The 13,093-nt window shown below is 39.6% G+C and overlaps 1 protein-coding gene across 1 annotated transcript in view; it reads right to left on the bottom strand.

Moving 5' to 3' along the window:
- SIM1 (SIM bHLH transcription factor 1) overlaps positions 1 to 13,093 on the bottom strand; it is a 68,070-nt gene that overhangs the window by 17,654 nt on the left and 37,323 nt on the right. Inside the window, exon 9 of the mRNA XM_061131873.1 lies at positions 10,744 to 10,912. Coding sequence (XP_060987856.1) covers positions 10,744 to 10,912 — 169 coding nt within the window. The remainder of the gene's footprint in view (positions 1 to 10,743; positions 10,913 to 13,093) is intronic.

Raw genomic sequence — 13,093 nt, 5'->3', positions numbered from 1 at the left:
CATGCTTTTAAATCACTTTTATCTTACTTTTTACTAATGTAACCCTGAAACATAAAATATGTCCTTTTTTTTTCATTCACTGTTATGGGAAGAACAGATGGTAAAAGGGTTAGATTAAAGTAATACAGCATGTCCATTAAAATAGCCCCCACTGCTGGGGGTGCTTCCCTCAAACGGGAGTTGTGTTTGCTAAGAAGAATGGCTTTGGTTTATACACGTTGGAAATTGCCGGGGGTTTTGTCAAGGATAAACGTAAGCATAAGAGAAAAACTAATGTCAAAATCAAATGCATTTTAAGATGAAAATTATGCAAGCTATTTTGCTAATCTGGAGGGCTGACTGAAAACATTTGCCTGTGAAAATGTAACTGAATAGCAATCAAATAATAAAGTCCATTTCTAACATGAAAAACTGTTACCTAGAAATTGTGAATAAATGAAACTGCAAAGAAGATATCAAGTAGATATTATTTGTTTCATTCCTGCACTCCTATTAATGGTAGGTAGAAATTTTTGCTTTTACTTCATGTGTAATTTATTGTCTAATGAATCAACAGCAAGAATAATTCTGGAACGATTATACATTAAAAAAGGCTAAATATAACACGATTTCTACAGAAGTCTCACACATGTTTAGCATTGGAAAAGCATCCTCATGAAATTTTAAATGAAATTCTGTTTAATTACATATAACTTCAAAAGAGTGAAGCTTAAGGAAACCTTCAAGGAAAATTAGAGAATGCATTTTAAAAGAAAAAAATGTCAATCTTGAATCACATTCCAGGGTCAAGGCTGACTCCACTAGAGGAACTACACAATAAATATTTCTGCTTAAACTATAAATAATTAGAAGGCAAATACTGATTCAAAATTTAATCATTAAACATTTTAAATACTTAGGCTATTTCTCCTTTCATTTTAGAAAATGGTATAAATCGTCATCTTCAATCAGATGAAGATCACAGTTTTAAAGAATGGGTTCACAAGATTTTTCACTATTATTTTTATGATCTGCTTCACTTATAGTATGTAATCTGTTGTTTTTTGTGACATATTTAGCTTTAATCCACATTTTAGTTATTTTTAGTTCAAAGAATATTCTGGTGAGAAATCTTTCATACCTGTAAGTTCCTGATAAATTTCATGAAGTAGAAATATGGGAAGTTTTTTTATGTGCCTCAAATGTGGTTTGAAATGTCATAGGCCTTCTCTTAATCCACCCCCCACAGTTACAAAAATGTCGCTGGGATCTGGTTTAGTCATTTTTCTCACAGAAAAGTAAGTACAGTTGACATCTCATTAGCTGTCAGGGTGACGTGCAGCTGGAACCAGCACCCGGAACCAGAGGCTGGGTTTTCTCCAGCGTAATTCTGTAAGGAATCCCCTAGACGGTTCCATATGGAGAGAGCTGTTCCCAACCATGAAATCCACAGTCTACATCCATCTATAAATCCAAAGGTAAAGTCCCAAAGGCTGGCAGGTATCTTCACTGCGCTGAAGATTTTAAACAGGTAATAAACATTTAATTAGGCCCTTTAATGTCCTGCCACACACAGCTATAAATGATCAAGGAAATCTCAACTTTGCATTGATAATACAGAAGTGGCTCTAGCCCATTGGATAAATCCTGGGTTTCCAGGACCAGTAGCACCAGTTTTAATGGTAATCTTCTTCCCTGATGGGCTTTGAGCATGAGCCAGAACTACTTCCATCTTTTCACTGATACTGTGACTCGCTCTGATTTTTCACATATAAGTGGCAGATTAGATGGGCTTGGATTAGATGGGTACAGGTGGTACCACCTGCTCCAACCCCTTATTGCAGCTTTGTCTGGCCTTCCATTGGTTTATTCTGAGTCTCAACAAAGGACGGCTGCCCAAGCTGCCCTTGGCACTGTCCTAGACTTGGGCCAACAGATTATTGGCAGGCATATCACTGGCCTTCTGCATGCTGAAAGAGGAGATCTATCAGACTTGTAACTTTGTGAAAAGAAACTAAAGCTCAAAGGCCCTCTACCGAGGTAATCAATTTCAAGCTGGTGTCTGTAAATGGAAGGATGGATCTACTTTCTCATCCTCTAAGTCAAGTACAATAAGGAAAATAATAAGGAAAACTAAAAGAGCACAAACTGTTAAATAATATACATCCAGATCTTGACCTTCCAGGAAAACACTGCAATTCAATGTGCCATGATGAGCTTAAAGGGGTTTCCTAAAAATCTGTGAAGGATGGATGAGTTAAGGAAATCTAAATTTCTTAGCAAAGATATTCAAATCCAACTTAACTCTACAAATTTTCCATTATGACTGGGTAAGATCCCACCAAAAACTATCAAGTAAGGCATTGCTCTGTTGAATTTGACTATTTGGTTTTAATAAAATTTGATTTGATAGGTTTTCTTAAAATAAATTTCCCTGGGCATATTTTGATGGTGGATTCAGCCATCCCCCTGCTTTGCCTCTGTTCAGCTGTGGGGCAGAATCACAAATTCCAGCCATCATTTCCATTAAGCCAGAAGCAGAGGCTTTCCATTTGATTTAGCACAGCTGCTTTGCCCGCTGCCCAACTTCTTTTTTGACACTAACTCTCCCCTAGATCCAAACCATCCTATGTTATGAAAGAGAGGTGTGTTTAACATGAATTATGCCTTATAGCCAGGGATCTGCGGGGATGAGAGGTGGGCTGCAGCTGTGCTTTGGGGGGCTGGGTAGGACTTAAGAAGCTCAACAGGAAAGGTGTCCTTAGGTGAGTACACAGCTAGAGTGGAGAATTGATGTGGTGGGGCTAGAGGTGGCTGACAGATGCAAAGATGTAGCCAGGACCAGGTTGTGGAGATTGGACTTCATACTGTAAGCAACATAGAGCCTCTTTAGGTTTTTAAGTAGGGCTTGGGGGGTAGGGGGTAAGCAGTGGGTACACGATGAAGAGGGTATTTCAGGAAGCTTACTCGGCAGAAATGATCAGAGACCAAAAGAACAACAGGAGGCTGATGAAGTAGTCTAAACGTGATGTGTTCTGAAGAGCCCAAAACTGGACAAAGATAGTGGGCATGGGATAGAGGAGGAGCTAAGCGTCAGGAAAGATCATGAAGGAACATGACCTGCACAAGGCCTTTTGTGTCCAGAGGTCAAGAACCAAACCAAACAAACAAAGAAACCAGAATTTTAAGAGACTTTTCCCTTTCTTATGAAAGACAACTATAAAGATACAGTACCATAAATGCACTTAGATTATTAAAAGGATAAGACAGTTATCTAGAAAGTATCTACTGATCATGGGAACTAGACCCTGGAACTAGGGCTGAGCCCATAAATAAAGACAGGTTTCTGAGATGGAAGGCAGAGCCAAACAGCATTGCTTCTACAGGAAGTCCCCTACATTCGAACAAGTTCTGTTCCGAGAGTACAGTTATAAGTCCAATTCGTGTGTAAGTCCAACAAAGTTAGCCCAGGTACCCAACTAACACAATCAGCCGTATAGTACTGTACTGTAATATGTTGATAATACTTCTCACACAAATAATAAAAAACAAACAATAAAGAAAGAAAACATTTTTACTCTTTCGGTACAGTACCTTGAAAAGTACCAGCTACGTCACTGCTGCTTTTATGCTTGCTTCCAGACTTCCTGGGCTTGAAATAAAGATACTGTACTACTCTACTCTATACAGTACAGTTAAGTGCACAAAAGCACAACCATCTCTAGAGAACGCACGCACGTGACAATGCATGAACTAACTCACACGATCGGACATGGGAACACACGTTCTCACTGTTAGAAAGTTCACAACTTGAAGGTTTGTATGTGGCGGACTTACTGTATAGATACCTCAGGGCAATTATTTTGTAATCAAAACACACACATACACACACAGAGTAAATATCAGTTGTCCCTTCCCTCTGTGGTTGCACTGGAGATGACTGTGGAGACATGGAGACTAGAAAGCCCACTTTAGGACAGGATGTAGATGGTTCTCTGCCCTAGAAAGTGATGAGCCAGAGAACACGTGCTCAAAGTTTTGCTCTTGAAAGAGCTTCTAGATTCTACCACATTTAATTCCTCCTCAGCAGGTAGGTGTTTGATTTGCATTGCAAGATTTTGTATTTGTGAAAGAATCCTTAGGTTTTTTTTGCATGTGTATCTTTTGCTTCTCTACGTTAGGTTATAAATTCCATAGTAGCAGAATATTTTCCCTCCTTGGGGTTTTTAATGTCTCTATAGGCAACCAACAAAGTATCTACCTTCTTCTTAAAGTCTTTACTTATCCATTCATTCATTTCATTAACATTCAGTGAGTGAATATGTGGAGGACACACAGATGCTGGGTACAAGGTGGGGGGCAGGTATGAAATAGACACGGTTACTACTTTCAAAGATATTATAGTCCAAAAGAGAAGCTCTGACATATCCAGAAGGCAGTAGAAGACAGATTATTCTAAATAAAGGCACAAAGGAGAAAGTTATATTTCATGAAAGAGGTAGCATTCAGTCCTTAGATGATAGGCAGAATTTTGAAAAATAGAGGCAATGCAAGCAGAAAATAAATGCATAAGCACAAGCTTGGAGGCAGGAAAGGACAAGGCATTCAGCAAAGAGGGAGCATAGAAGTCTGGCTGGATCACAGGGTTCAGGTAATTTAGGACTCAATTATAGGTGACCTTGAGTGACAGCCAGGACTGTGGCAATTCTCCAAACACTGACATGATCAGTGGTCCTTTAAGGTCAATCTGAGAAGCAGGAAAGACTGAAAATGAAAATTTTCCAAAGTGGACAGAAAATTAAGATGAGCTCCAATCCTCCAGCGTGAGAGAGCTCCTGGGACACAGGCAGTGGGAGAAGAAGGATAAATGGGTGAGGGGTGAAAGCACAACTGGACGTGGAGAGTGAGTCTGGTCTGTGACGGGGCACCCAAGGGGTTCAGGGCCTTGTTAACTGTCAACCTGCAACCCCACTGCAAACTTTGCAAACAGGAATAATTTTTTTTTTAGTATTTATTTATTTATTTGGCTGTGCTGAGTCTTAGTTGGGGCACACAGGATATAGTTCCCTAACCTGGGATCGAACCTGTGCCCTTTGCATTGGAAGAACTGAGTCTTAGCCCCTAGACCATCATGGAAGTCCCAAAACAGAAATAAATTTGAACCTGCTAGAAACACCCCAAGGTATGACGGTCTCTAGGCCTAGAGGCTATTGTCAGCCTCCAACTCCCATCTCCAGTTCACTGCTGGAAGGGCAGGGGAGCCCCCAAGACACCACCAGAGCTTCATCACTGCCAATGATGCCTTTATCACATACATGCTACACTGTGTTTAAATTTTTTGCTTACCTTTTTATCTCCCCCATTGAATCTGTAAGCCTTCTGGGGAAAGGGCTATATGTCCAGGTCATTTCAGCCCTCCTCTGCTTCATTATCCATCTATCTTATCAATTTCACTCATCCATCAATTAATTTACCTACTCACTCAATATGTTCTAAGGGCTTTTGGGTGCCCAAAGCAATCTGGTTATCAAGGGCAAAATCTCCTGTCCTCAAGGATCTTAAAGTCCCCATTTACTGCCTCCAAGTTTTCTTCCTTTTATCTTCTAATAATAATCTCCTGATATTTCTATAGAAGAGGCAATATCTGAAGTTCAGACACAACCAGAAAACATAGAAGTCCTGTACAGTTTAAGAATTTCAGAGAAGATAACCTCATTTTTTTTTTTTTGGCAAGATGTATTACAGTTTTTATTGTTAATGGTCAAGGATTACATGTCACATATAAAACATGAAATGAAGGGCTATCTATCCTAGTATTGATAAAAGTATTGGTACTATGTGTAAGGGAAATTCTTGGTCCTTCTTTTCTCTGAAGCTTCAAAAGTCAGCACAGGAGTCACCAGAGTATTTTTTTGAGGCCAGAAAGAATCTTTGCAGGAAGAGAGCTTCTACCTTCACCGAAAGGAAGCCAGATTGATGGCAGTGAAAATTAAGAGGGTTCTGTGGGATTATTTAAAGTAACAGATGTGGAGTTAAACCTGCAGGTGTTACAGTGTATCTGTAACAAGAGATTAAATACTTTCAGATTTCAGAAGCATACATAGTTTTATGCACTGTTATTACAGAATTATATAGTGCATTGCTTATTACTGACTAGGGAGAAAGCAAGAGGAGGGCAGAGCGAGGCAATAAAACAGGAGGGCACGCACTGTCTCTAATAAAAGTAACAACTATAAACATGCCAAGAGGAAAAGTTTCAAAGGAAACTAGAATCAGGAGGCAATTTATTCATGATTGACGTGGCTACACTGTGCCAAGATCACTCCCAACTGTATTGGAGTAGCCATGACAAGTTCCTTCAAAATAGATGGAAGAGACTAGCAACTGCTAGAGGTAAGGTCTGAAAAAGAAATTCCATAAACTCAATATTTTTAATTCAACAGAACTGTGAAGAAAATAAGTTGCTATACTCATGAATATAAACCCAGTAACAATAAAATACAACTTTCATATTGCTAAGATAGCTCGACAGCGGCACAGTAGCCGCCTGCAGAATCTTTTGGGAGTTATCTATAATATTTCTTACAACAAATGTTTCAAAATCATTCAAAACAATTTTGACCTCTCTTGTCCTGAGTAATACATAGAGGTACAAAGGTGATTGAGTCATTCATTAAGTGACTATAATATAATCAAGTCTAAAATCATTCCCAAGGGCATCTCATACCAAGTGGGGACCTGAAAGCTCATCTACTACTGCAAGCTGAGTAGTGACAGTGAATTACAATTTGTGCATGTCTCACATCTTCAATTAAGGGTGCCTAAATAATTCCAAAAAGCAGTGGTGCTGTTTGCTATTCATCAAATGTCAGAAATTTCCAGATATGCCTAATACATAATAGAGCAAAGAGCTGAATAAATAATATTGATAGAATCATTACATCATTTTCATAACTAATAAAAAGCACAAGATGTTACCTTATGAGCTCAATTTTTTTTTTTTTTTTTTTGCTCTGGAAACAGCCTCTTGAAAAATCTGATGAGAATTTGCATACTAAAAATATGTAAACATGGAAGTAACAAAAAGTAAAAGATCGTATTTTTGAGAAGAGGAAGAAGCATTTAAAATTAAATACTATGAAAATCTTGATCATTTTGTAAATAAAAATATTTTATTGTGCATCTATTAATATATAAAGGAAAATTCAGTACATGTCACTAAATACAAAATGTAAGGTTTAAAATACAAATTCAGAGACTTCCCTGGTGGTCCAGTAGTTAAAAATCTGCCTTCCAGGGCAGGGGACAAGGGTTCAATCCCTAGTCCAGGAACTCAGATCCCACATGCCATGGGGTAACTAAGTCCTTGCACTACAACTAGAGAGCCTATACTCCACAACAAAGACCCAGTGCAACCAAATATATATCATTTCAAAAATAAATCTATAATGATCAAAATATATCTATAATGAGAAGAGGTACAAGCAGTCAAGGATAAAAATAATTGTATCCTTCCTTCCTCTACAGTGCCTTTCACTTCTGTTGAGAACTTTAGCTCAGACCCCCACTAGACTCACCCCAGGACTATTAAAATGAGCCTCCCGAGTAGTTTGCCTTGCTTCAGCCACCTTAATGCTTCATTTCCAGTTCAAAACCTTTACTGGTTTTCCACACAACAAAATCCAAATGCCTTGGCCTCACAGATGTTCGGCACCAATCAATGAACGTTTCCAAACATATAACCCGTTGTCCTTAACCACAGGGACCCACTCTCCCCCCTCACCCCCAAGCACACTCAGGGTGTTCCTGCATCTCTTCAGAATCTTGGTCTTTCTGAAGTGTCCTCTCCTTTCCCTTATGTGCATATACCTTAATTCTACCCTCAGAGCTAGGTCAACAACCCTCCCCAGGCATATAGACTGACATCTCTCTTAAAGCCTTTTGTATACATCATCCTCTATATGCGCCTCATTCTAGTTCAAAACTTATCATTCCAACTGTACTGGAACACGTAAGGGCATTTCTTATACCACTTTTTTATAGTCTAGCACCTTCTACTCAACCGCTATCCCCATTCATCACAATGGCCAGCAGAGCATCTCTCTAATGTAGGCACTCAGCTAGCACTGACTGAACCAACACATAATAGCAATAATGCAAGAAAGTTGAAAACTAAGTATTCTTCAATAATATAAGAGCGATTTGGACCAAATAAGACTTTTTGAGAAGCTCAATTATTTTCTTTTCTTTAAAATCTCTGAGGATGTAGAATTCCAGATGGGGGTGCTGAGCTGTTTCCTTTCAGCAGAAATGGATGAGTTTGCCCTGGATGTCATGTGTGGCCCCAGAGGACCTGCTGTTTACCTTGTCCTAGGACAGTTCACTGCAAAGGCTGTTCCCTTTTCTGCCTACACACACGGCTCCTTGAAAGCAAAGACTGTGGTCCATTTCTGATCTCTACATACCAGTAGTCCATGTACTAGGAACTCAGTCAGTGATTGACCTAGCACCATCATTATCTAAAGCAAACGCAATTAAAGAATAACCTTTACTAGGCGCATAAATGTTAAGTAAACTTAATTCATGACTGAGATTTCAAATGAGACACAGGGCCAAAATTCTAAGGACTGCATTTATCTAAGAATTAACATAAGAATGAACATTTTAAAAAGTCAAGAGAAACTCTATGTGAACATAGGTGTGTGAACGTGAATGATTTTTATGCATCATAGTACATTTCTAGAAGAAAACACCATTTTGGAGAGGGAAAAGGAGGAAATAGTGGGTGATTTTCTACTTTCCACTCTTCTGTATTGCTTTAAAAAAAAAAAACAATGATGAAACATGTACAATTTCAAATTAACTCCTCCTCACATGAGCCCAAGGAGCAGTCTAATAGCAGTTAAAACATTTTTTTTAAAATGTGTAGACAGTCTAACATTGTGTGCTAAGTCGCTTCAGTCACATCTGACTCTTCGTGACTCTGTGGACTGTAGCCCACCAGGCTTCTCTGTCCATGGGATTCTCCAGGCAAGAATACTGGAGTGGGTTGCCATTCCCTCCTCCAGGGGATCTTTCAGACCCAGGTATCAAACTTGTGTCTCTTATGTCTCTTGCATTGGCAGGTGGCTTCCCTTGCCACCTGGGAAGCTCTAGTCCAACATTAGTGTAAAGTAAAGAAATTTTAGACTTAAGAGCTGAGGTGAAAGAAAATGTAGATGGTGAGGTTTGGGAAGGTCACTGGGGATATTTGGGTTTTGTAGCTTTATTTCTGTGTAACAATGGAAAAATTCCTTCTTAACTTAGTATTTCCTAATTTAAATTTTTCTTTCATCTATGTGTCCAGCACTCCTATCCACAGGATAAAATTACCCAAAGGAGTAATTCATTCTTCCAAGTAATAAAAAAAGACAGTAAAACTCTTTTCCCAAGGTATGAGATAGTAGTTAGTAAATAAAGCTTCTCAGATACTCAATAAAAAGAAGCAACTCCTCCTCCACAGTAACTTCAACTAAAATGCACTTTATACATAAAGTGCTCAGTCTTCATAACAGAATGTTTACATTGAACAACGTCCAGGCATCACACATCTACTCCTCTTTACTCTTTGTCAGGGTAGAGAAATCTGATCTTGGTGGGAGATTTGAAACCACGTGACTGCATTCCCTTGGGACACAGATCTTCTCACCTTCGCATACCAAGCTAAAATAATCCAGCAAATAGTAGCTTCTTAGCGGCCATGAGCTCAACGAATGACACTTCCTCAAACAGTACATACTTGTTGACGTTAACAGAATTAAAAATGCTCTGATAAGTAAGGAAATAATAGTTTCTGGACTCACTAGATTGCCAATTTTACTTTAAAAAAATTAAAAACACAAATGATAAAGACCACCTTGATGAAATATCTCCGAATCCCAGTTGGTTTTCTACCAGCCCAGGAATCATCTCCTGAATTACCCTAATAAACTGCAGGAATTGGGACATGGTACCCTTAAAGAAAAGGATGGTTACAGGGTACCAGGAGTGAAAAATCCTCAGTTCTGTCCTACTTCCTTCAGGCCAGGAGAGAGTTGTGCCTACATTTGACACAGACAAGTTTCTGTATCACAGAGGCTGATAAGGAAAAACATTCTTTTCTTCCTTCCGAGCATCAGGACTTGTCTCTGTACCTTGCGGTGTTTCTGGAATACCTCCTCTGGGTCTCATCAGCTCACCACCTTGCAAAGATGAGAAGAGGGCTGCTTTTTCTACCATTCCTGCCATCTGGAAGACCCTCTTTGTTTCATTCCTCCCCATAAACAGTCCATCTGTGCTCAAATCTCATGGTGAAATATACCCTTGATCTTTTGCTTCCACCTCTTAATTTATCCTTCAACTTCAGTTCCTGTCCTAAGATTCCATTTTTCTACATCAAGCTCTTGTTTTCCATATTTTTCTATGCTTGCCCCATCTTTCTGGTTAATCGTTGTTGAGGGAAAAAAACTCAGGGCCATTCTCCTTGAAAATACAGTTATGGTTTTGACTGCAATGAAGCCTCTCACAACCTTCATAGAAAAGCAGTAAACCACAAGATCACTTCGAATTTTTACTAGCACAGTTATTTTAAAGGAAGAAGATATTTTTAGAAAGCTTTCCAGATTTATAGAAGTTTTACATGTATTAAAGCCAGATAATTAATTCCAAACAGCTGCAATACTTCCTCCTCTGCGAGACCAAACCAAGCCACAGAAAAAGAAAAGTGCCAAGTGGCTGAGCACCTACCTGAGGGTACGGGGAAGTCCTGGATTTGGACTTGGAGCTGGAGAGCCTGGACTTGGCCCCCTTCCTGCTGTCAGTCAGGGCAGGGGTGGAGCTGCCTGCATAGGAGAAGGCTGGTTTGGAGGCTGCGATCTGATCCAGGGAGAGCTGCAGCCCTTTGTATTCCGTGTCCCTGCAGGGTGGGAAGACACAGCCCTTAATCAGCCACCCCAGGAGACGGGTACACATATTCTCTTACTGGAAATGACAGTCATTCCTATTTGAAGAGGAATCAAGTGAAAGTGAGCCACAGAACTGGTTTCCACAAAACACCTTGATTATTTCGGAAGTACCTAACAAACGTCTGTGAATGGAGCTGCCAAGTTATATGAAGTGCTCATGAAGATGCCTTGATTAAAATATACATTGTTCATTATTTTTATATAGTAGAAAATAAATCTAGAATTCCAGTTCTCTGAGCTTTTGTGTCCCTGCTGATGAGTTATGGATTATAAATTCTAAAGATTTTCTATTTGTGGGATGAGCTCAGCAGAAAACTGACCAACTGATACTGTCTGATCATTGACAAAAAGAATGTCTTCTATCAGCTGTTCCTTGATCAGTCATCCTGGGTAAACATTCCAAATACCCGTATGGCTAGCAAACTAGGTTATCCAGGCTAACTAGTTAAAAATCCTTTTTCAACAGGCTAACTAATTTAGTTACCCGAGGGTATACTTTCCCACCAGTTCTTTCTATTCCTTTACTCAGTATTTATTAAGTTCCTAAAATATACCAGACTTTGTGCGATATGGAGATGAAAGGATAAATAAGGCATGTAGGGCCTCCTACCCTTGTGCAGATTACAATGTCTTGAGGAGAAGAAACAATAAAGAAATAAACATAATGACTGCAGGCTGTGAGGTGACAGGGGGAAAAGTGTATCTCAAGAGGGTTCACTGAGAAGGTCCTGCTGAGGTGTTCAGGGACTAAAGATGACAGCTCGGCCCTGCCCACAGCTACCAACCACCTCAGCCTGCTCCCAGGCAGCAGGAAGTCTCAGCTGACTCCTCGGGTTTCATAAGAGGATATCAATCCTTCCCACTGGCAGCCAAAATAAAATGTTTCAGAGTCTTCCTTATGAGGACTCGTGGGAGAATTTTCTCTCAGGTTCCAGACCTAGCCCGGTGCTTCTGAGTAATTGACTTCTTTTTATCTCACAAGCACCGTGAATCATATCATGCGTCATGTTTCCTTCTTTGCAATGAAGTCAAAAAGCCTGAGCCCAAGTTCGATGTGTCACTGCCTCTAGCAAGTATACAAATCCTCATGGCACGAATTCTGTGCAACAAACTCCACCGTCTCTCTTTTATTTTTTTCTTATATTAATTTCCCTTTCTCTAATGGGTTTACCTTTTTAAACATTCTGCATGCCTTTTCCACACTCTTCAGATTAAGATACCTATGTTAAGTGTAGTAAATTGACAAAATTATACACATAAGAGTGGTTGGTAGATCTCCACCGTTCAGTGACTCTTCATTTACCTTCTTCTCCTTCTCCCTATCTGTCCTGCTACAGAGAGATGAGGCAAAAGCAAAAGTATAATTCAGGCAAGGAGTTCCTTCTCAAGTGCCCAGAAATAGAAACCGGCTAAAATAGGGCCAATAATATCACTACTGCTAACTGGAGGGTAGTAATAGACATCATCAAATTACAATGGCTTCATATCAAATAGCTCATCTACTCAGACACCAACACAATTCTGTAAAGCAATTACCCTTCAATTAAAAAATAAACTTTTTAAAAAAGACAAAAAAAAAATTCTCCTTATGTGAGGAACAAAAATTTAGAGGGCAGGCATGCAGTTTGTCTTTTGGGTTTGGGGGGTCTGATTACCTCACTGGGCTGTTATATGCTCTACTCAACTCCCAGGAACCACACACGGCACAGACTCTGAGCACTCCCTGGTCAGAAACTCACTGCCCGCCAAAATGTGGCACCCATCTATTTCACTGACAACATCTCAGAATTTTCCTTCATTAGCCCCTGGCTTCATCCAGAATAGCTCTCCTCAGATTGATCTTATACTTTCCTGACTTTCTCTTTCTTAAAATCCCTCTTATAAAGAACTACCTTAAGTCATACACACCTCCAGAAAGCCCTTCCTGGGTGCTAAACCCATCCATTCCTTCAGTATGTGTTTACTGAGCATCTCTGTAGTGGCCGTGGGGGGACAGCAATGAATAGAAAGACTAAGTTACTACCTTCATGACCAAGGCACTGGGGCCAGTTCCTGAGGGAAGTGAGGAGGGAACCAGAAGGTGACCTCTTTCCTTCTCAAATCTTATTTTTCAAGGGATTATATCTTATCTT

The sequence above is a fragment of the Dama dama genome, chromosome 28, assembly GCF_033118175.1.
Source record: "Dama dama isolate Ldn47 chromosome 28, ASM3311817v1, whole genome shotgun sequence".
NCBI lineage: Eukaryota > Metazoa > Chordata > Mammalia > Artiodactyla > Cervidae > Dama > Dama dama.
Note: the sequence above shows the minus strand (reverse complement) of the source record. Positions and strands in the feature narration are given on the sequence as shown.